The sequence below is a fragment of the Orycteropus afer genome, unplaced genomic scaffold, assembly GCF_000298275.1.
Source record: "Orycteropus afer afer isolate SDZICR_OR568_19922 unplaced genomic scaffold, OryAfe1.0 scaffold00209, whole genome shotgun sequence".
NCBI lineage: Eukaryota > Metazoa > Chordata > Mammalia > Tubulidentata > Orycteropodidae > Orycteropus > Orycteropus afer.
In genome coordinates, this window is record NW_006921796.1 from 5263953 (window position 1) to 5289495 (window position 25543).

Genomic DNA, 25543 nt, shown 5'->3' on the forward strand with positions numbered 1-25543 from the left:
GTGGCCTAAAAATGATCTATCCTAGAGAATTTTCCATGTGCACTGGAGAAGAATGTATATTGTGCTATTGTTGGGTGAAGTGCTCTGTAGATGTCTGTAAGGTCAAGTTGGTGGATTGTATTGTTTAGCTCTTCTGCATCTTTGTTGAGTTTCTTTCCAGTTGTTGTATTTTTCAAAGAAAGTGTGTATTAAAGTCTCCCACTATGACCATCAAGTCATCTATTTGAGTTTTCAACTCTTTTAAAGTCTGATTTATGTATTTTGGGGCTCTTTCATTGGGTCCACAGATATTTATTATGGTTACATCTTCATGTTCAATTGATCCTTTAATCATTATTTAATGTCCTTCCTTATCTCTTAAGTTGGTTTTTGTCTTAAAGTCAATTTGATCAGAAACTAATATTTCTATTCCTGCTCTTTTACGGTTGCTGTGTGCTTGAAATATCTTTTTCCAACCTTTGATTTTTAGTCTATTTTTGTCTTTGTTTCTAGGGTGTGTCTCTTGTAGACAGCATATTGATGGGTTTTCTTATCCAGTGTCCAACTCGCCGTCTCTTGAGTGGTGCATTTAATCTATTAACATACAGTGTAATTTTTGACAAGTATGAATTGGTTGCTGTCATTTTGTTATGTGTGTTTTCATGGTGTCCCTGGTTTCTTCCATATTATTTTCTGTGCTGAGCTCATTATGTTTATGAATCATTATTTGTTTTGTTGCTGTTGTTTTAGTATTTGCGGAATATTTGTGCTTGTCCTCTTTTTTATTGTATGTGAAAGTTTATCCTTTTTCTTTGAGGTTACCCTGTGATTTATAATTTTCTCCCCGAGATTTGAACACTCCATTCTATCTTACAACTCTCTTGACTTCCTCACCATTTAGAAGTTCTGTAACTACACATTATGTTACCTCTTTTTGGTTTGTAGTAGTCCTCACTTGCCAGTTAATGTCTCTAGGTCCCTGTGTACAATCTGTAAGCTTATTTTACTTTTCATATATCCATAGCTGTGGTTTCTGGGTTATGTCATCTTGTGCATTAATGGTCGGTTGTTGTTTGCTGCTTTTGGTTGTGTGTTCAGAGGACTCCCTGAAGTATCTTGCGGTGTCGTAAATTATTTAGTGTGGCTTTTCTACGCATAAGTCTTTGTAAACTCCAAGGTGGGATTTTCTATGAGCAACTAAGGAGTTCCTGATTGCTGAAGTTGTCCACCTGGAGTATTTCTGTTGGGCGTGGCACAAAACAATGTTCTGGGAGGTACCCACTCTCTCTCACGTGCTTAGAGTTCTGATGCTGTGATTGGCTAGTTTGACTACCCTGCCAGGCTCAAAAGGAGGCCTCCTGGAGGCAGAACTCTCTCTGACTGCTGGTTGAGGAAGACGTGCTGCTGAAAGAGACACGCACTCCTGAAAGAGACACACGCTGCTGGGAAAGAGACACAAGAGACGCGCATTGCTGAGTGAGACACCGAGGGACACGCAATGCTGGGGGAGAGACTGTTGGCTGAGGGATGGTGGGCTGGGAGAGAGACTGAGCATTCTTCCTGAACTTGACTTGTATCCTGGTGCTTCCCTAACAAACCCCGTAATCTGTGAGTTCTGTGTGGCCACTGGAGCGAATTATCGAACCCAGGAGAGAGGTGGTGGGTGCTTTGGGAGGAATGGTTGGAGAAAAGACTGGAGGGAGGCAGCATGTCTGGCCTCTCAGAAATAGGCCTTGGGCTATTGATAGTAATTCTGTCTTCCTCTTGTGGGATTAGAGGAGGTCAGAACATGTGGCCTCCTTGCCGTTTTTGCATATCTCTTGTAAGGTTGGTCTGGTTTTAACAAATTCCCTTAGTTTCCACTTATCTGGAAATCTAATTTCACCAGCATATTTGAGAGACAGTTTTACCAGGTATATAATTCTTGGTGGGAGCTCTGGTAGCGTAGTGGCTAAGGCACTTGACTGCTAACCAGAAGGCTGGCGGTTCAAACCCACTAGCCACTCCTCGGAAGGAAGGTTGGGCAATCTATTTCCATAATGATACTTTCTTGCTTGTATGGTTTCTGCTAAGAAATGAGAGCTTATTCTTACTGGTTGTCCTTTGTAAGTAACTTTTTTGTTTTTCCCGTGCTGCTTTCAGAATTCTTTCTTTGTCTTTGGTTTTGATGAGTTTGATGATGATATATCTTGGTGATTTTCTTTTGGGGTCTATCTTGTTTGCGGTACATTGGACTTCCTGAATGGATATATTCTCATCTTTCATCATATCAGGGAAGTTCTCCTCCAACCAATCTTGGACAATTTTCTCAGTGGTTTTATTTTTCTCTTCCTGTTCTAGAATTCCAATGACACGTAGGTTATTCCTTCTGATGGTATCTCACATGAACCTTAGGCTTTCTTCATTTTGTTTTTATCTTTTTTTTCTGATTGATCCCTTTCCAAAGAAGTATTCAGGTATTTGTATTCAATCTCATTAATTCTGTTTTCCATTATATCAGTTCTACTCTTTTGCCCTTTCAATGTGTTATCTATTTCTGACAATTTAGTATTAATCTTCTGGATCTCTATCTGTAGGTTTAGAATCATTTCTAATTTTTCATTTTTTTTGTCATTTTGTTCTTGTATTTTATTCTAAGGTTTTTTCTGTGTTTTCTTTGGTCTGTCTCTCAATCCTTTGAAGATATCTAAAGATAATTCTTTTGAATTCCTTATCAGAGAGTTCAGTGCTGCTTCTTCCTCAGGGATGTGTTCTGGGTCTGTATCCTGCTCTCTTGTTTCTACCACTTTACCTTACTTCTTTGTGTGGACTGTGATGGACTTTTGTCTCTGAGAGATTATGGTGTTATTGTATATAGATCTCTGTTAACTGTTTGTAAAGAGCAGCCAAGGGTGAGTCAGGCTCTTCTTGGTGGTTCTTTATCATTGGCCCATTGGTGGAGAAGGAAGTGGTGGCTCTCAGTCAGTAAGTGTAGCTGCAGGAGATGTGAGTGTCATGTGGGGACTGTTGCTGTCTTCCCCTCCATTAGACAAAAATAGCTATTGAATAACCATCAAAAAAGTAAAAGCAAATGGACAAAAAGTACACCATGTAATCACAGAGGGACAGTACCAAAAAAAGAAAAAAGAGAAAAAGAAGAAAAATGCAAGAAAAAACCTGCAATATATGGGGAGAGGGCAATAAGAAAAAAGGTAGAGAAGGAGAATGATGAAGAAAAAAATGTGCAAAACACACACACACACACACAAACGAGGAACGGTGTTAACCACGAGAAAGAAAAAAAAAATTGCAACCAGGAATAGGGAAGAGAAAAAGCTGAAAACTAGAACCTGGAAGGTGAAGAATGAAGAATAATAGTAAAAAGGCAAAAGTAGTAATAATAGTAATTCTAAAACAGAAAAAGAAAAAACCAACCAAAAAATTGGGGCAAGTCAGGGCAGGATACCCAGGCTCCGTCCATGCACGCAGAATCGGATGGAATTCCTACTGGCCCAGAAAGTGGGTGGGAGTGAGGGATGGCCGCACCTCTGTTCACCAAGAGGGTGTTGGTTATAAGAATAACAAGGGGAATGTCGCACCTTCCCAGTTGTCTGCATCGGAAATGTCCTTGGGTTTACTGCCAAGTCGAGCCTTTTCTTAAGTCCCTGGAATCTGGGAGAATTCTGTCGCTTTAAATATCCAAAATGGTCAAGCCGCTTGTAAACATTCAAAATAGCTGCAACCTTTGGACAGACAAAAGTCCACAGTTCAGCCCGCTTTCCTCTTCTCTGCTTCGCCTTTTGTTCTCCAGCCACTAGAGCAGTCCTCCATGCAGTCCCTTTCTATCAGGGCTGATTTTTAGGGTAATTCTTAGGTCTTACCACCCCTCAGGAGGGGTCACTGTGAGTCTTTGCCGGCTTGACGGCACATAACAACAACAACAACAACAACAAGCACTCCGTGTATCCAGTCTGTCTGTGCCATTAGGATCGCTGCCAGACCGCAGCTCTGTTCGTCTCCTTTTCTTGGTGTTTTCATGCAAATTCTTCTAGTTGGAGTTTGGTCCACTTTGGTATGCTTCCCTTCAAGACTCATGGATCCAGGATTATCTTCTGTATCTGTGTTAATTGGTTGCCCTTTTCTTTGTTGAAGAGGGTCTATGCCGTCTTTCTGCCTATTCCAACATCTTACCGAAACTCCTTGAGTCTCTTTTTAGCAACATACTTTTGCAAAGCTGTTTTCAGTGGTTGTTGTGAAGAAAAGCAAATCTCCCAGAAATCAATATGGAACAGGAAATGACGGTAGCTATTTGTAACTCCAAGATTTGAGAAATTTTGCATTGCTCAACAGGTGCACACATCCCATTAGTTAATAATTGTGCTTCTATAAGAATGACATAAATTTTTTCCCTCAATTTATTTGTATTTCTTCAAATGGCTACTAAGTTATTAAAGTGTAAACATTTGTATTTGGGAACCTCTGCAAGTACACTTCTGCAGGTGTAGAGAAAAGAGTGTAGACTTTGTTTGGCATGAGGTAGGCAAACAATAACATTAGCACTTATTATTACCACATCAGTGATCAATGATCTTATCATATCAATATGATAAGGTATTAGGAATTTCATAATAATTCTCACAAGAGATTTTCAATTGAATTAAACTTGGAAACAGTAGTAGGAACCCAAGGAATACTACCTAACAGATACAAGTATGAGGGCATGTGGCTGATAGAGATATTTCTTTATTATTCTTGTGTTTCTAAAATAAAATTATATAGGTTGTTGTTGTTCTTGTTGTTATGTGCCGTCGAGTCAGACCTGACTCATAGCGACCCCTCCTTGGGTTTCCGAGGTGGTATCACTGTGGAAGTAGATTGCCCAACCTTCCTGAGGAGTGGCTGGTGGGTTTGAACTGCCAGCCTTCTGGTTAGTGGTTAAATGCCTTAGGCACTATGCTACCAGAGCTCCCTAGTTAAGATGTATTCCTGAATTATTTCTGATCTGGTAAAATTAATACTGATAGGTTTTCTGTGAAAATTCAATGAACAAACCTAAATGGCAGTGCCTTGGCACATAGCAGTCATTCAATGAATGTTGTTGTTATTAGGTGCCGTCAAGTCAGTTTCAACTCCTAACAACCCTATGCACAACAGAATGAAGCACTGCCTGGTCTTGTACCATGCTCACAACTGCCGCCACGCTTGAACCCATCATTGCAGCCAGTATGTCAAACCATCTCCCTAAGAGTCTTCCCCTTTTTCACTGACCCTCCACTCACCAAGTGTGATGTCCTTCTCCAGGGCCTGGTCCTCCTGATAACATGTCCAAGTACATGAGATGAAGTCTCACCATCCTCACTCCTAAGGAACATTCTGGCTATACTTTTTCCAAGAGACTGTACTTCTTCTAAGACAAATTTGTCTGTTCTTTTAGTAGTCCATGGTATAATCAGTATTCTTTGTCAACACCATAATCCAAAGGTATCAATTCTTCTTCTATCTTCCTTATTCATTGTCCAGCTTTCATGTGAGTATGAGGCTACTGCTGATGTGTTGATTCCTATTCATAGTGACCCAGTAGGACAGAGTGGAACTGCCCCACAGGGTTTCCAGGGCTATAAATCTTTATGGAAGCAGACCATCACATCTCTCTCCTATGGAGTGGCTGGTAGGTTCAAACTACTGACCTTTCTGTTAGCAGCCAGGTGCTTAACCTCTGTGCCAGCAGTGCTCCTTGCATACAAAATGAAAATAACATGGCTTGAGTCAGGCACAACTTAGTCCTCAAAGTGGCATCTTTGCTTTTTAATACTTTATTTGTTATGATTTGGATGAAAGTTTACAGAGCAAATTGGTTTTTCATTCAACAATTCATACACATTTTGTTTTGTGACTTTGATTTCAATCCCCATGATGTAATAGCAGTCTTCCCACTTTTTCCCTAATATGTTTTTGTTTAAAGAGTTATTTTGCAGCAGATTTGTCCAATGCAATACATTATTTAATTTGTTTTCTTTTTAAATTTTTATTGTGATTTAGGTGAAAGTTTACAGAGCAAGTTTATTTTCCATATAGCAATTAATATACATTTTGTTTCATGACATTGACTGCAGTCCGTAGAGTGTAACAGCTCTCTTCCCACTTCCTCCCTGTAGTTACCTCTCCTATGTGCCCTTCTTTCCTATGCATTCCTACCCCCTGAGCATCATTTTATTTCTTGACTGCTGCTACCATGACTGTTCATTGTGGATCCAAGTAAAATGAAATCCTTGAGATCTTCAGCCTTTTCTCTGTTTGTCATTATGTTATTTATTAATCCAGTTGTGAAGATTTTTATTTTCTTTAGTTTAGAGTTAATCTGTACTGATGCCTGTAAATCTTTGATGTTTCTCAGTAAATGCTTCAAGTCCTCTTTACTTTCAGCAAGCAAGGTTATATATCATTGACATATTGCATGTTTTTATGAATCTTCATCCAGTCCTGATGCTGTGTGTTCTTCATGTAGTCTAGCTTCTTGGGTTAGACAAGGTCCCATGGTATAATTGTTAGCACTCTGGACTTTGACTATAGATCCGAGTTCAACTGTTGGTGGAACCTCATTCAGTTTAAGGAGCCCTGGTGACACAGTGGCTAAAGTGCTCTAGCATCAACAAAAAGGTTGGAGGTTTAAACCCACCATTCACTCTGTTGGAGAAAGATGTGGCAGTCTGCTTCTGTAAAGATTACAGCCTTGGAAACCATATGGGGCAGCTCTACCCTGTCCTGTAGGATTGCTGTGAGTCAGAATTGACTCAATGGCAACAAGTTTTGTCTAAAACATTCTCTTTAGGCCCTAGTTACATTATTTGAAACAGCCTCTAAGAAAACTTGGGGGAAAATTGAATATTCCATTATCTGATAGATTTAAGTTGTACTTGTGTTTCTCTTTCCTTTTTGGTATAAAGTTAATATGCTTAGTCCATAAAAATCTCTTAATGGGACCAAAAAAAAGAAAACCCAAACCCACTGCCATTGAGTCAGTTATGACTCATAGCAACCCCTGTTGGGTTTCCAAGGTGGTAAATCTTTACAGAAGGAGATTGCCCCATCTTCCTTCCAGATGGTAGGAGCAGATGGTAGGTCTGAACTGCCAACCTTCTGCTTAGGAGTCAAATGCCTTAAGCACTGTGCCACCAGAGCTCCTTCTAATGGGACAGCCACTTCTAAACAACATTCGTAAAATACCACTTCACATGTGTGTGATCTTGTCAGTGTAGAAAACACTTTAATATCTGCTATTTTCATTATCATGGTATTCCCTGAGGGCAGATATTATCCTCTTTTCATGGGAGAGGAAACTGAGATCAGAGAGATATGTGACTCATTTGGGATCACACAGGTTAGCAGATCCATGCGTAAAATCCCAAATATTTTAGTTTCCAATTTAGTGCTATTTTTATGATTCTGTGCTCTTACCTAGACTGGGGACCAGAACATGGGACTGCAAAGAACTCATGAGGTCAACTCTAGGTCCTATCTTTTGACCTTTGAGAAAATTACTTAACATCTCTTTTCTTTATTTCCTCATTTATTAACTTACACTGTAATTTTCCTGTGGGGTTGTTACAGTGCTAGAACCAGGATTCACATCCAGGTTATTTTGTTCCAGGGTCTGTGCTCTTTAACCACTACTCCTCTTTCCATCATAAAGGGGTGAAGTAAAATTTAAGAAACGGTTGTGTAGCAAGCTAGATGTAGAATGGGGTGTAATGACTGTATCAGCTCTCGCTCCCAGCTCTAGCCGAGTCTTCTAAAGTAACTCAAAGCTTCAAAGCCCAGGAGAATGGGATATGCAAGATGTTCACTGACCTGTAGTCATTCAAGAGGAGTGCTGTTGGTGTAGTGCCTTTGACTGCTAATCAGAAGGCTGGTGGTTCAAACCCATCAGCCACTCCTCGGAAGGAAGGTTGGGCAATCTATTTCCATAATGATACTGACTCAGAAACCCAAAGAGGAGTCACTATGAGTTGGATCTGACTCCATGGCAGTGAGTTTGTTTTGCTTTTTTTAGTTACTCGAGGGGGAGCTTTGGTGGTGTAGTACCTAAGGCATTTGACTGCTAACCAGAAGGCTGCTAACCAGCCACTCTTCGGAAGGAAGGTGAAGGAAGCTTGGGCAGTCTACTTCCGTAGTGATACCGCCTCAGAAACCCAAGGAGGGGCTGCTATGAGTCGAAATTGACTTGACAATGGCAGTGATTTTTTTTTTTTTTTTTTTTTTAAGTCATTCAAGATGTAGATGCAGAGTGAGAGAGCAGGCTGAGGATTTTAGAAATGTGTGTTCTACTGTGTTTTTAAGCTGTGTCAGACTTTTTTTTTTCTTTCCTTACAGCACTGGGAGGTATTCAAAAAAGTAACAGAAGTCTTCATTTTAGTTCCTGCACTTCTTGGTCTCAAAGGGAACTTGGAAATGACTTTGGCATCCAGATTATCCACTGCCGTAAGTTTTTTCCTACTTCAAAGTATATATATATTACTTGTGGTGTTTCTAGTAAGGTGAACTTTACTAGGAAAAAACGTGTTTTTTTCTCAGTCCATTGCTAAGTTTCTGGGTCACTCAGAGCTATGCTTAAGTAGTTCTGTCTGTTATAACCTAAAAATCAGATTAGATCTTCTGATCTCTGATTTATATGTTCTTCTTTATCATGAGAAGTAGTATTGTACTTTGCCTCTTTTTATGTCAGATCTTTCTGGCAGTTATCATCAACTTTAAGACATGAGGTAAGTCAAATACTGAGATTTTTCATGGTTGCATAGTAGGTTGATGGGGTTTTTAAATTTTTTGTGATATAAAATTAACATGTGCTTACAACAAAAACTAAAAATGGTAAAAAGTATAAAGAAAAAAAATTTAAACTACCTCCAGTTCTCCATCTAGAGGTCACTACTATAAACATTTTGGTGTAGATCTGTCCTTATGTACCTGGAACTATATTTATGTATGGCTAGGTATATCATAATGTATATTGTTGTTAGCTGCTTTCGAGTCAGCTCTGACTCAGGATGACTGTATGTACAACAAATGACACATTACCTGGTCCTTTGCCATCCTCACAATTGCCAGTGTGTTGGAGTCCATCATTGTGGCTGTTGTGCTAGTCCATCTCACTGAGGGTCTCCCAAGCCTGCATTGACCCTCTACTTCACCAAACATGATATCCTCCTCCTGTGATTGATTGATCCCTCATGATGGTGTGTCCAGAGCAGTATAATAAGACAGTGTTCTGTTTTGATTCATCAGTTTTTCACTGACTGATTTTCAGAAGTAGATCTCCAGACCTTTCTTCCTAGTCTGTGAGTCTGGAAACTTCACTGAAACCTGTCTACCATGGAAGACCCTGCTGGTATTTGAAGCACCAGTGGCATAACATCCAGCATCAAAGCAACATTCCAGCCACTGGAGTGTATCAAACTGATAGACAGGTGGTGGTATAATGTATGTTTTACTGAGTTTTTTCCAGTTGCTGTCTTTTTCCTGTGGTCTACATTGCATTATGTTATCAGAACCGACAGATTACCTGGGTAGAACACAGCTGGAAAGACTTTTGGGCAGGAGAGAATAGAGAAGAGGTCTTGAAAAACAAAAGCAGCAACATTTGAGGGAAAGGAACGTTATTTAATGGGAGTTAAAATGTGGCTTTAGTTTCATTTTGTTGGAAAGTGAACTTTGTTCTTATATTTGTTAAGCATACAAACATTTAAGCAATTTAGTAACTTTGCCAGAAAACTAAAATTTTGGCTCACTTACCTCAAAGAAAATATTTTTAATAGCAACATGCTTTAGCAATAATCCAGCATTTCTTTGGATTCAAATAATAGATTAAATGTGCCTATCAATTTTGAGAAGGAGTCCTGGTAGCTCAATGGTTAAGCACTTGGGTGCTAACTGAAAGACTGATAGTTCTAAACGACCAGCCAGTACACAGGAGAAAAATAAAAAAGTTCACTTCTGTAAAGATTATAGCCTTGGAAAGCTATGGGACTGTTCTACTCTGTTCTATAGGGTCCCTATGAGTAGGAGTTGGAAGGAAGGTTGGGGAATCTACTTCCGTAGTGATACCGCTTTGGAAACCTAAGGAGGAGTCGCTATGAGTTGGATCTGACTCAATGGCATGTAACAACAACAACATGAGTAGGAATTTACTTGACAGCAACGGATTTGGGTTTTGCTTATTCATGTTGAAGTTGACCATAATAAAGGAAATCTGCTTAATAAGAATATTCTGTAAATGTAATTCTTTGTTTAATTTGATGAGAATTTACTATTAAACCTGAATAAAGGTAAATTTAATATTTTTGGTTGCTTTTTGTTACAGTGTTTGTATTTTGAATTAGGTGTTTTCTTCACCTGTGTTTATATTTAGTTGTCTGTTCATATTTAAGAGTGGGGAACAACAGAGCCAATGAGAAGTTCTGAGCTGAGTGAAGAGTGGTCTAAGCAATGCAAAGACCCAGAGGCAGGACTCTCTTGATGTATTAAGTCAGTGGTTCTCAAAGTGTGGTCTCCTGACCAGCAACATCACCCTCACCTGGGAACTTAGAATACCCATTCTCAGCCCCACTCCAGAGCTACTGCAACAGAAACTGAGAGTATGGGTCAGCAATCTGTATTTTAATAGGCTCCCCAGATGACTAATACGCATAAAGTTTGAGAGTCACTGTGTTAGATTAAGGTTATATAGAGGCCAGCCAGTAGGCCTGGAACAGTGAAAGGGTGGGAATCTCAGGAGATGATGTGAGAGAACTAGCCAGAGGCCAGGTCTTAGAGGACCTTGTGGCTATTGTAAGGACTTTGGCTATTATATTGTGAGAGGGGAAGCCATTGGAAGGTTACAAACAGAGGAATGATGTGATCTGATGGATATTTTGAACAGATTACTTAGACTATTGTGCTGAGTCAGGGACAGAGGGGGCCAAGGTCTGAAGCAAGAAGACCAGTTGAGGGTCTTTTGATGTAATATAGTCTAGATATGATGTCAGGAGCTCTGGTAGAGTAGTGCCTAAGGCATTTGAGTGCTAACCAGAAGGCTGGCTGTTCAAACCCACCAGCCACTCCTTGGAAGGAAGGTTGGGCAATCTACTTCTGTAGTGATACTGCCTCAGAAACCCAAGGAGGGGTCACTATGAGTTGGGTCCGACTCAATGGCAAATAACAACAGCAGTAGCAGAGATGATGTTGGCTTGGATCAGGGAGGTAGTCACCAATGTAATGAGAGGTAGTTGGATTCTAGAACTAATTTTAAGATGGAACAGACTGAATTGGCTCATGGATCAGATGAAATTAATGACCAGGAGTAGTCATTTAATTCTCTCTGGATCTGAGAAGGGTTAAGTTTTTACTTTCCTCACTTATACCTGCTCATTCTTATTATAGCCCCCCAAATGTTTAGTATCTCACTGTGTACAAGGCCCACTTTAGACAGCTTCTATTTCCTCATATATTTTTTTAAAAAAATGCATAAATGAAATATAATGTATGTACAGGGAAATACACAAAGCTAAAGTGACATGGGTTAATGCTTTTTTTTGGGGGGGGCAATGTTCCCCCTGCCACCGTTGGTAACCAACAAAGAAACTTTCCTTCCATACGTAAACCTTTCCTTGACTTTTTACAATAATGAACTAATACTATATTTGTACTTCTATGATTGACTTATTTCACTCAGCATAATGGTCTCCAACTTCATCCATGTTATGTGGTGTTTTGCAGATTCTATATTATTCTTTCGTATTGCATAGTATTCCATTGTGTGTATGTACCGTAGTTTGGTTATCCATTCTTCTGTTGATGGGCACCTAGATTGTTTCCATCTTTTTGCTATTGTAAACAGTGAACATGGTGTGCATGTATCTGTTCTTGTCCTGGCTCTCACTTCTTTAGGATATATATCTAGTCATGGGAAGGTTGGGCTATCTACTGCTGTAGTGATACCACCTCGGAAACCCGAGGAGGGGTCACTATGAGTCGGGTCCGACTTGATGGCGCACAACAGCAACAACAACAATGGGATTGCTGGGTCAAATGGTATTTCTAATTCCATTTTTTTAAGGAATCGCCATACTGTTTTCCACTGTGGTTGTATCATTTGACAGTCTCACCAGTAGTGTATGAGAGTCCTAATCTCTCCACATCCTTGACAACATTTGTTATTTTCTGTCTTGTTGAACTTTGTCATTAGTACTGGGGTGATACGGTATCTCATTGTTTTGATTTGCATCTCTCTGATGGCCAGTGATCATGACCCTCTCTTCATGTATTTGCTGGCCGCCTGAATATCCTCTTTGGTGAAGTGTCTTTTGCCCATTTTTTAATTGGATTGTTAATCTTTTTGTTGTTGAGGTGTTGGAGTTTTCTGTACATTTTAGAGATATGTCATTTGTCAGATATGTAAGTATTGATATGAATTTCTTGCTGTCGTTTTGTTATGTGGTGTTGATTTCTTTGTTCCGTATAATTTCCTGTGCTGAGCTCATTTTGTTTATGAATCGTGTTATCATTTCCTTTGTTGCTATTGTTTCAGTATTTGCTAAATATTTGTGCTGGTCCTCTTTTTCATTTTGATGTGAAGGTTTATTATTTCTCTTTGAGGTTACCCTGTGATTTATAATTTTCTTCCCAAGTTTAGAACAGTCTATTCTATCTTGTAGTTGTCTTGACTTCCCTACTATTTAGTTCTGTAACTACACAGTTTTTTCCCCCTTTTTGGTTTGCAGTTGTCCTTATTTTTTTTGTCAGTTGATGTCTCTGGTTCCCTGTTCGCTATCATGTAGGCTTATTTACTTTGGCTACTTCTATAACTGGGTTGGTTTCTGGGTTATGTCATCATGTGTGTTAATGGTCAGTTATTGTTTACTGGTTCTCTGTCCAAAGGGCTCCCTTTAGCGTCTCTTGTAACGTTGGTCTGGTTTTAACAAATTCCCTTAATTTCTGTTTATCTGAAAATGTCCTAATTTCACCATTATATTTGAAGGACAGTTTTGCTTGTTATAATACTTGGTTGGAAATTTTTCTCTTTCAGGATTTTATACATACCAACCCTTGTCTTCTCACCTTCATGGTTTCTGCCGAGAAATCTGAGCTTAGTCTTATTGATGGCTTCTTATAGGTAACTTTTTGTTTTTCCTGTGCTGCTTTCAGGATTCTTTGTCTTTGGTTTTGGTGAGTTTGATGATGATATGTCTTGGTAACTTTCTTTTGGGGTCTATCCTGTTTAGGGTTCATTGCACTTCTTGAATGGATATATTCTCATCTTTCATCATACCAGGAAAATTCTCTTCCCACAAATCTTTGATATTTTTTTCTGTGGTTTTATTTGTCTCTTCCTGTTCTGGAATTCTGATTACATGTAGGTTATTCCTTTTGATGATATCCCACGTGAACTTTAGGCTTTCTTCATTTTGTTTTTATCTTTTTTTCTGATTGATTCCTTTCCAAAGAAGTATTTAATATCCAAAATGGCCACTGCTTGTAAACAGTCAAAATGGCTGCGCCCTTTGGACAGCCAAAAGTCCACAGTTCAAGTTGTCTCCCTCCTTGCTCTTTCCCTTTCAAGTTATGGGCCACTAGAGCAGTTGTCCCTGCAGCCGTTGGCAACCAGGGCTGATCTTTAGGTCAATTCTCAGGTCCCAACACCACTTGGAAATATACAGGCTGTTGGTCTCATCAGAGTAGCTGACAGTTCACTGATCTGACTGTCTCCATACCCACTGTTTTTGTTCAGAAATATTGAGGTATTTGCCTTCAGTCTCACTGATTCTGTCTTCCATTGATTCAGTTAAACTCCTCTGCCCATTCAATGTGTTACCTATTTCAGAAAATTTAGTATTAATCTTCTGGATTTCTGTCTGTAGATTTTGTATCATTTCTGATTTTTCATTTATTTAGTCATTTTCTTCTTGTATTGTCTTTCAAAATTGTTCTAGGGTTTTCTCTGTGTTTTCCTCAATTTTTTCAGTGTTTTCCTTGATCGGTCTCTCAATCCATTGAAGGTACCTAAATGTAATTCTTTTGAATTCTTTGTCAGGGAGTTCGAATGCTTTGTCTTCCTCAGGGATGTGTTTTGGGTCTGTATCCTGGTCCCTTGTTTCTCCTACTTTGTCTTGCTTCTTTGTGTGGACTGTGATGTTCTGTTGTCTCCAAGACATTGTGACATTTTCATGTTTATATTTAAATGGTGATTGTATGTTGGAGTGACTTACCCATGATTTTTGTTTTCTTTGTTTTGTTTGTATGTTATCTATGTAAGCAGGGTACTGTGCTGTGCTCCTCTATTCGCTAGTTGACAGCACTTCTACACTCACCACCTGTCTCCTTTCTTTTGTCAGTTTCCTGTATGTCCCTGGCAACCTTGGCAAATGGAGCCTATTCTTAGGTCCCTGGAATCTGAAGAGAATGCTGTCACTTTGAAATCCAAAATGGCCACTGCTTGTAAACATTCAAAATGGCTGTGCCCTCGATCACTTTAAATATCCAAAATGGCCACTGCTTGTAAACATTCAAAATGGCTGTGCCCTCGATCACTTTAAATATCCAAAATGGCCACTGCTTGTAAACATTCAAAATGGCTGTGCCCTCGATCACTTTAAATATCCAAAATGGCCACTGCTTGTAAACATTCAAAATGGCTGTACCCTTTGGACAGCCAACAGTCCATAGTTCAGGTTATCTCCTTGCTGTTTCCTTTCCAAGTTATGGGCCACCGGCGCGGTTGTCCCTGAAGCCCTTGTCAACCAAGGCTGATCTTTAGGTCAATTCTCAGGTCCCAACACCACTTGGAAATATTCAGGCTGTTGGTCCCATCAAAGTAGCTGACAGTTCACTGATCCAACTATCTCTGTACCCACTGTTTTTGTTCAGGTTTTTCTACTAGTTGGTGACTAATCTACTTCTGTATACTTCCTTTCAAACTCAGGGCTCCAGGATTATCTTCTGTATCTCTGTCAATTGTTTTTTCTTTTCTTTGCCCAAGAAGGTCTGTGTCACTTTTCTGCCTATTTCACCATCTTACCAGAAGTCCCCTCTCCTCATATTTTTAAAGTGATGTTAGTTTATATTAAGGAGCTCTTGTGGTGTAGTGGTTAAGGCATTTAGTTGCTAACCCAAAGGTCAGTGGTTTGAACCCACCAGTTTCTCTGTGTAAGAAAGATGAAGCAGTCTGCTTCCATAAAGATTTACAGCCTTGGAAACCCAGTGGGGGTTGCTATGAGTACGAGTCAGAATCGACTCAATGGCAATGAATTTGGTTTGGTTTGGTTTAGTTTATATTATGGTTTTCATCTAAATATTGTCTGAGTTCCAAAGTCTTTTACATGTAGAATCTATATTTAGACAAAGCTGAGGTTATTTCTCTTCCTAATTGCCCATTTTAAAAATTCATCAATTAAATTTCAGATTATAGCAGTACTATATGTTCAATGATGAAAATCTGAAGAATTCATTAAAGAAAAAGAAAAAAATATAAACTGTCCATAAACCCACCACACAGAGATAACAGTGGTTAACTTTCTGGTTGGTTGGTTGGTTGATTAACTCATTTGTTTTATTGTGGTAAAATATATATAACAAAATATTTGCCAGTTCAACATTTTTTACATGTATTAATGCACTTATATTGGTTATGTTTATCATGTTGTGCAACCATCATCACTATCCATTTCCAAATTATTTCATTGTACTGGTAACAGAAATTTAGTGCCTGTAAGCTGAGACTACACTTTTCCTCCTCCCTCCAGTCTTTGATAACCACTAATATGCTTTGGGCTCTTTCTTTCTTTTTTTTTTTTTGGTTATGTGGCATTGAGTTGTCTCTGACTCATAGCCACCTTATGTACAACAGAATGAAATACTGCCCGGTTCAGTGCCAGCCTCAAAATCCCTACTGTTCCTGAGTGAGCCCATTGCTGCAGCCACCATGTCAGTCCATCTTGTTAGGGGTCTTCCTCACCTTTGTTGACCTTTCACTTTACCAAGCATGACATCCTTCTCCAGAGAATGGTCCCTTCTGATCATGATCAAAATAGGTGAAACGAAGTCTGGCCATTCTCATTTTTGCTTCCAAGGAGCATTCCAGCTGCACTTCTTCTAGAACAGATTTGTAAGTTCTTTGAGCACTGCATGGTACTTTCAGCATTCTTTGCCAACACCACAATTCAAAAGCATCAACTCTTCTTCGGTATTCCTTACTCATTGTCCAGCTTTCACATGCATATGAGGTCCTTGAAAATACCCTGGCTTGGGTAGGCGTATCTTAGACTTCAAGGAGATATTTTTGCTCTTCAGTGCTTGATAGAGGTCTTTTGCAACAGATTTGCCCAGTGTAGTATGTCTTTTGATGTCTTGACTGCTGCTTCCATTGGCATTGATTGTAGAACCCAGTAATATGAAGTCTTTGACAACTTTAGTCTTTTTTCCATCTGTCGTGATGCTGCTTATTAGTGCAGTTGTGAGGATTTTTGTTTTCTTTATATTGAGGTGTAATACATATTGCAGACTGTAGTCTTTAATCTTCACCGGTAAGTGCTTCAAGTCATCCTCACTTTCAGCAACAAAATTGTGTCATCTGTGTATTGCAGGTTGTTAATGAGTCTTCCTCCAATCCTGATGCCACGTTCTTCTTCATATAGTCCAGCTTCTTGGATTATTTGCTCAGTATATAGATTGAATAAGTATGATGAAAGAATACAACCTTGACCACACTCCCTTCCTTATTTTAAACAATGCAGTATCCCCTTGTTATGTTCAAATGACAGCCTCCTGATCTATGTACAGGTTCCTCATGAGTACAATCAAGTGTTCTGGAATTCCTGTTCTTCTCAATGTTATCCACAATTTGTTATGATCCACATAATCAAATGCCTTTGCATTATCAATAAAACACAAGTAAGCATCTTTCTGGTATTCTTCTCTTTGAGCCAAGATCCATCTGACATCAGCTGTGATATCCCTCGTTCCATGTCCCCTTCTGAATCCAGCTTGCACCTCTGGAAGTTCTCTGTCAGTGTACTGCTGCAACTGTTTTTTTATTTTATTGTGATTTGGGTGAAGATTTACAGAGCAAATTCACTCTGCGTACAGCAGTTCACATATACTTTGTCTCATGTCATTGACCACAGTTTACCACAATGCTGCAACTGTTTTTGGATTATCTTCAGTGAGATTTTACTTATGTGTTATATCAGTGATATTGTTCAATAATTTTTACATTCTGTGGGATCACCTTTCTTTGGAATGGGTACAATTATAGATCTCTTCCAATCAGTTGGCCAGGTCTTCCAAATCTCTTGGCATAGCCAAGTGAGTGCCTCCAGCGCGGCATCCATTTGTTGAAACATTTCAATGGGTATTCCCTCAATTCCCGGAGCCTTGTGTTTCACCAATTCCTTCAGTGCAGCTGACTTCTTCCTTCAAGATCACTGGTTCTTGATCATATGCCACCTCCTGAAATGGATGAACATCAATCCTTTTTGGTATAGTAACTCTGTATATTCCTTCCTTTCTTCTTTTGATGTCCTGCGTCATTCAATATATTGCCCATAGGATCTTTCAGTATTGCAACTCAAGGCTTGAATTTTTTCTTCAGTTCTTTCAGCTTGAGAAATGCTGAGTGTGTTCTTCCCTTTTGGTTCTCTAACTCCCTGTTTTTGCATATTTCATTATGATAATTGACTTTGTCTTCTTGAGCTGTTCTTTGAAATCCTCTGTTCTGCTCTTTTATCCTGTTGAATCTTCCATTTGCTTTAGCTACTCTCTGTTCAAGGGTAAGTTTCAGAGTCTCTTCTGACATCCATTTTGGTCTTTTCTTCCTTTCCTGTCTCTTTAATGACCTTTTTCTTTCTTCTTGGTTGATGTTCTTGATATCATCCTATAATTCTTCTGGTTTTCATTCATTGGTGTTCAGTGCATCGAATGTGTTCTTTAGATGATGGTCTCTAAATTCAGTAGGGATATAATCAAGGTCATATTTTGGCTCTTGTGGGCTTCTTTTAATTGTGTCGAGCTTCAACTTGAATTCACATACGAGCACTTGATGGTCTGTTCCACAATCAGCTCCTGGCCTTGTTTTGGCTGAAGATATTGAGCTTCTCCATCGCCTCTTGCCACAGTTGTGTTCAGTTTGATTCCTGGGTACTCTGTCTGGTGAAGTCCATGTATATAGCCACCGTTTGTGTTGTTGAAAAGGTATTTGCAATGATATTCCAATCACCAGTCATAATTAACACATTTTGATTGCATGTTCAGTCAATTTCAGACTGCAGAAGTTGGTAAAAATCTTCAATTTCCTCATCTTTGGCTTTGGTGGTTGGTGCATAAATTAGAATAATAGTAGAATTAAGTGGCCTCCCTTATAGGTGTATGGTTATTATCCTATCACTGACAGCATTGCACTTCAGGATAGATCTTGAAACGTTCTTTGTGATGTTGAATGCCATGCCATTCCTCTTCAATTTGTCATTCCTGGTGTACTAGATCATATGGTTGTCTGATTCAAAATGGCCCAAACCAGTACATTTCAGCTCGCTAATGCCTAGGATATCAATTTTTATGAGTTCCATTTCATTTTTGACAACTTCTAGTTTTCCTAGATTCATACTTCGTACATTGTATGTTCCAATTATTAATAGATGTTTGTAGCTGTTTCTTCTCATTTTGAGTTGTGCCACATCAGCAAACAGAGATCCCAAAAGCTTTACTCTATCCATATCCTTAAGGCTCTCTTCTGAGGAGGCACCTCTTTCCTAGTCATATTTTGAGTGCCTTCTGACCTGAGGGGCTCATTATCTGGCACTATATCAGATTATATTTCAGGGCTATTCATAAAGTTTTTCAGTAATATGTCAGATAGGGTTTCACTGCTTTTCGTAAGTTTTCACTGGCCAATTCTTTGCGAAGTGGATGGCCTCTTCCTTCTTCTGAGTCTATCTTAGTCTGGAAGCTCTGCTGAAACCTGTCCACCATGGATAACCCTGTTGGCATCTGAAGCACCGGTGGCATAGACTCCAGCCTCAAAGCAACACACAAGCCACCACAGAATGACAGACTGACAGACAAGTTCATCTCCCTTAGGTGTTCCAAACTGCTTTACTCCTACTTCCTGGCCTGCCCTACCTGTTCCGGCCCTCCAAAAGCTGGCTTCAGCTGCTTCCCAGCCATCCCTGCCTGTTTAGTCTCTATACATTTGCTTATTTCCTATAAATGGTATCATACAGTATTTGTGCTTTTGTGACTGATTTATTTCACTCAGCATTAATGTTTTCAAGGTTTATCTAAGTGGTCACATGGATGAGGACTTCATTTCTCTTCATGGCAGAGTAATATACCCACTCATCACTTATTGACATGATTAAGTTCCAAAGACAAGGTCGTTATGTGAAAATTAGCATTAACGTAAAAGTGGAGGACGACCACATCAGATCGGAAAATGGAGGATAACTATATCATTTAGAACTGCCATATTATATCATTATGTAACTGCCAAACCACTGAGAATCATAACACAAAATTTTAACCTTCATAGCCAGCATTACTGTCACCTTGCGTCTTGGCATTCATTTCTACCAGATGTACATTGTTAGTGTACAAAATAGTTGGAGTGTAGATTTTTTTTCGCTGTTATTATAAATGTGAAATGTTGGCTAATGAGATAGTAAGTGAGGATTAGGTGTATTCCATTGTATGTATGTATCACATTTTGTATGGCCATTCATCTGTTAATGGACATTTAGGTTGTTTTTATCTTTTGACTCTTAAGAATAGTGCTGCAGTGAATATTGGTATATAGTTTATTTTTTATATACTTATTTTTTGAGGCACATATTTAATACTTGATATATATATTTTTTAAGATTAATACTTTAATGGAGCCTTTTGCCATCCTTATTCCAAGTATCTGTTTACGTATTAAGCTCATGGCCTGTTTTTCCTACTATCAAATGTAGTAGTTACACTTTCAAATCTATAATTTCAAGGTCATCCTAACTCACTATTATCTTTGTTGTTGTTGTTATGTGCCGTGGAGTCGAACTTGACCTTTAGCTCCAATAAATATTAAGTCCTATCTCAAATGCCTTAAAAAAACAAACCAAACTCACTGCGGTTGAGTTAGATCTTACCCATAGTGACCCCTCCTTGGGTTTCCGAGGCAGTATCACTATGGGAGTATATTGCCTTCCTTCTGAGGAGTGGCTGGTGGGTTTGAACCCCCAGGCTTCTGGTTAGCAGTCAAATGTCTTAGGCACTATGCCAACAGAGCCCCCTCAAATGCCTTAGGGGCCAGATAAGTAACATACCTTTGTGAAGAGGAGGGAGGTAGGAATTATAAAAGCAAGAGACTCTACCTAAAAGCATTCAGATTAAAAAAATTTTAAAACCACTGTGTTGGTAAACATACATCTTCAGTCTCTAGCCATCTGCATTCTCCTTTTTCAAAAAAACTACCTAGTGCCTCTGCAAAAGCGTTTACCTGTTTTTCTAGTACTTTAAAATGTACTTAAGTGTTTAAATAACTCTTTGTTACATAGCAGGACTTCCTCAAATCACGCACTGCCGTCTTTTATTACCTTCCAAGCTCTTGGGTTTTCTGCAACTGAAGAGCGTCAGATCAAATATTACAATAACGTAGTTGGCTTAGCAAAGCTTTAGACAGAACATTCTTGCTTTTCCCTCTCTACTTCTGAAAAAACCCTAGGCCACTTGACAATAGGGTGGTCAGCCCCATTCTAGGTACAGTTTTATAAGGAATCAAGGAAGGTTATTTTTCTGTGTCCCTCATCTCCGTGCTTGCTCATATCATTACCTGTGTTTTGTAACTAGGTAAACTTGGGTCAACATTTTTCTTCTTTTTCTTTTTGAATTCTTATTTCTAAAAACCTTTGCTTTGGGAATTGTTATTATATATGTGAGTTTATTTTTTTTATTTATTTCACATCATTGTTTTAACATGCTATTATTTATCTTCCTCACTTAGGAAACAGATGAATTGAATTAGTTGACTTAAAATCTCAGGTTCCTCCATCAGTCTGGGTTAATCTGATTGGGAAAGCAGAGCCACCAAATGTCGTGTGGCAGTAAGTAATTAAAGAATAGTAGAGGATTCTGGGCTTACACCAATGTGAGAGAAGTTGAGGAAGCAAAGATCTGTGGTGGGAGAATCAGAGAAACAGCCTGAAGTAGTGGAGCAGGGGAGGAAAACCATGCTTTGTGGTGCAGAGGTCTGGATGCCATGTCTGACTTTCAGGGCCTTCCAGAAATAATGACCTCTGCTTTACTTCCCCCTTCCAGATATTTAACAGGTTTTCACTGGCAGACTATACCCTGAAACTATACAGGGAAGGGGATTTTGAGGAATATTAGTTCCAGGCCTGAGAAGGGACTGATGGTAATGATACCAAGTTAGCAATCTAGCATAGTTACATACCAAATATGTACCACTCATTTATGCTGTCACACCCATCTCTCTTGATTTTTTCCTGGACCCTAAATGTATATGTAAGAAGCCCTGATGGTACAAAAGTTAAGTTCTTGGCTGTTAACCAAAAGGTTGGTGGTTCAGACCCCCTTAGCCACTCCACAGAAGAAAAGACCTGGTGATCTGCTCCCATAAAGAGTACCACCTAGGAAACCCTATGGGGCAGTTTGACTCAGTCACATAGGGTTGCTCGAAGGCACACAACAAAATGTATGTATGTCTACGTTGATCACTATGCAATCCTGGAGTCTTGACATCTTACACTTTCTCCTGGAGTGATGTTAGATTGCTTCCCGTAGCTATTGGCATCTTTCTAAAAGTTATTGGAAAACAACACTAGTTTCTCTCACACCTGTGTTTTGAACTCTAAACCAGAGGTAGGCTTACCTAATAAATGTTGCTCATACTTTATTGCTCACTTAAGGAACATTTCAGGTTTCTAAGACTCAAACACTGGATTTTCTCAATAATTTAGATTCCCAGACTTAGAACAGAAATACACATATAAAGACAGTGTGAACAAATTATTCTGAAACACTGAGAAATCCTAATATTTGCATCTGCCAGATATTTGAGACTAAAGTCCAGAGTGAGGTTACAGAATAGAATGTTTTGCATATTGGCCAAGAGAAGAAATACTGATGATAGTACTTATCCTGCCAGTCTGATTGTTGTTGTTATGTGCCATCAAGTTGGACCCGACTCATAGCGACCTCTCCTTGGGTTTCCGAGGCGGTATCACTACGGAAGTAGATTGCCCCATCTTTCTCCCGAGGAGTGGCTGGTGGATTTGAACCGCCAGCCTTCTGGTTAGCAGTCAAGTGCCTTAGCCACTATGCTACCAGAGCCAGTCTGAAGCCATGGTTAAAACTGTCCCTTAAATGTTGTTGGGCTTTTGTGTTTTGTTGAGTTGATTCCAACTCATAGTGACAGAGTCAAACTGCCCCATAGGATTTCCTAGACTATCATCTTTATGGGAGCAGACCACCATATCTTTCCCTTGTGAGCCACCAACTTTTGGCTAGTGGGCAAATCCTTAATCATTGTGCCAACCTTTACATGTTTTCCACTTTACCCATTCACATATAGTTTTTTTTTTTTTAATATTTGAAAGTCATCAAGTGTGATGAATAATTAAAACCCAGCTCAGTATAATATTTTAAATAATAAGTGTTCAATGCCTTCCAAATGATTACATTAGAAACCCTTGGCAGATTTTGATACACATTTTTGAATCCTAAGGGGGTGAGAAGTATGATTTAGCTTACAGAACAAGGAGAGTATTCTTCCACTTAATAGAAAGATGTATACATTTTAATAGTAAGATCAATGATTGAAACTCATATGTGAGCTGAATGATTTTTTTTGTTGTTGTTGTTAATAAGGGTTAGCATGATGACCTAGGCTCTGTGTAACCAGTTTGAGCCATGACTCAAATATGAATTATGTGCATAGGAATGATTTGTTTGTATCAATTTTTTGTCAAATTAGATTAGTTTCATGATGTAGCATTAATGCAGTAGCTTAAAATTATGTGATTATTTATATTATTCCTCAGTACATAAAACTTGGCATGTTAGAATGATACCTGATTTTGTTAGTTATAAAATAACACCAGTGGACAGATGAGTAGTACCAACTAGTCCATTAGTTCTTGTGAGCTAGTTAAATAAGTGGAAAAAAAAAAACGTTCCCCCTAAACATCTCAGAGAAACTGATTGTTAGATCCATGAGTGGTAGTGATGAGTGCAGGGTGTTTTAAAAAGTACTATGTGAGCTCATTGGATTTACTAAAGAATTACCTTTGCCTTTAAGACTTCATGTGATGTTTAAACAGAGCAAATAACATGTAGATTATACACTGATATATGAAAATATGCTCAATTAACAGGTAAATATTGGGAAGATGGATTCACCTATTGAAAAGTGGAACCTAATAATTGGCAACTTGGCCTTAAAGCAGGTAAGTGAGAAACATTTGCAGATCTTGTGTTTATATATCTTTTATTACCTATAAGAATGAAATAAATTTTATTACTATTAAGTCTCCCATTTGTTTTAAGGGCACCAAAAAATAGTTTAGTACCTTGAAAAAGTGATGGAATAAACAGACACCCATGACCTATGATAGTTATTTATTCTCTAGATACAGATCAAGTTCTTCCAAATATGAAAAAATATATTATAGGCAAAGTATATAAAAATATATAAAATGTTTTCTATCATAAATATATAATAGAACCAAAATTTGAGTACAAATAAATATTTAGTACTTTATTGCTTAGGTACTGTTTTTCTACTTTTCCTTTTTTAAGACAAACCATCAGTTTATTTAAACTGAGCTATTTTAAATATGGGAGCTCTGGTGATGTAGAGCTTAAGGCATTTGACTGCTAACCAGAAAGCTGGTGGTTCAAATCCACCAGCCATTCCTCGTGAAGAAGGTTGGGCAATCTACTTCCATAGCGATATACTGCCTTGGAAACCCAAGGAGGGGAGTCAGATCTGACTCGACAGCAGTGAGTTTGGTTTTGATTTTTATTTTAAATATATTATGGTCAGATGTTTAAGCTAAGTATTCATTAATTTGTTCATGTCCTCAATATTAGTATAAATGAACACATTTAATGTCAGTTACATATGAGCTGAATTCTGGATTATATGTAGTTTATCTACAGCTGTTTATGTTCTCATTATCTTTGAGTATCTCTTCCTCTTCTTGCCACACGCCAAAATAGAACAAGGCTGCAGGTAGCCCTCGTAACTCTCTAGTTGGTGTGAGCTAGAGATGGGCGCTAATGTTAATGTTAGCTCAGTGAGGACATGTTGTAGAACGTGGTTGTAGAAAAGACAACTCCATGTAATGTACTTCAGAAACAAAGAAACAGAGGGATTTTTGGAATATAGATTGGTTTTTAATATCTGGGCACTGCTTCTAAGATCTCAGGGTTGGAAATAAGAAAATGACATAGGTCTAACCACAGCTCTAACATTAACCAGCTGTATAACCTTTGTTAATTTACTTAACCTTTTTGGGCTTCTCTTTCCTCTTCTTTTTGGGCTTCTCTTTCCTCTTCTTTTAAATGACAGCATTGCATTAGAGATGGCTATGGCCCTTTTCAGCTTGAAATTGCAGAAGTCTTTGCAGGGGGTAATACTCAAAACAGTTACCAACCAATTGATTGCCATGAGTAGGAATTGACTCAACAGATTTGGTTTGGTTTTTTTAGGATACTATAAATAAATAAAACTTTGAAAATATATTTCATTTTATTATTTAAATATTCTGTACTCTTACCAAGTTATATGAATTGTATACAAATTATTTTTCAAATCATATAATAATTTCTACCTCAACTTTTACTCTTAGTCTCTACTGTTCCCTAATCTCTTCTCTTCCTACAACTGTTGGTTAGGTGGCAGCCAGAGGGAGGTGGCTGGAGGTTTGCTGATCCCAGTTGCCATAGCCGAAGCCCTGCCTCACTCTACAAAGGATGTGTGAGAAACAGGGAACCCCACACAGGCCAATCAGGAGATAGTTGGTGCCAGCCAGTGAGGTAGCAAGTGGTTACATCCAAATTACCAACAGGCAAAGGCAGAAGGGAAAAGAAGTGTGTGTCTGTGTGTGTGTGAGTAAGTGAAGGGGTGCTCTCCTTGAGGCTTCATCTTCTAAACCGTGTGAAGGAGTAGATGAGCATGGGGTGGGGGAATGAGGTGGGCTGGCATAAAGCTCTTCTGCTTGGAGAATGGCTATGGAAGGTAAAGGTGGGGAACAATGGAAAGACAGGAGGCTCAAGGTGTCACTTGCTGGGCTGTGTGCTCTTCTGGCTGTTAAATGAGGTCCCAGGCAGATTCACTCGTAGAAATCTCTTCACAGTTATACAGGTTGGCTGCCTTGATGGGATTGCTGTTATGTGCTGGTGAGTCAGACCTGACTTGTAGTGACCCTTCCTTTGGTTTCCGAGGTGGTATCACTATGGAAGTAGATTGCCCAGCCTTCTTTCTGAGGAGTGGCTGATGGGTTTGAACCGCCAGCCTTCTGGTTAGCAGTCAAGTGCCTTAGGCACTACGCTACCAGAGCTC

At 39.0% G+C, this 25543-nt stretch overlaps 1 protein-coding gene across 1 annotated transcript in view; it reads left to right on the forward strand.

Annotated features, from left to right (window-relative positions):
- The window catches only part of SLC41A2 (solute carrier family 41 member 2), a 213219-nt gene that overhangs the window by 47748 nt on the left and 139928 nt on the right, over window positions 1-25543 (forward strand). Inside the window, exons 2-3 of the mRNA XM_007948243.2 lie at window positions 8329-8436; window positions 23352-23423. Coding sequence (XP_007946434.1) covers window positions 8329-8436; window positions 23352-23423 — 180 coding nt within the window. The remainder of the gene's footprint in view (window positions 1-8328; window positions 8437-23351; window positions 23424-25543) is intronic.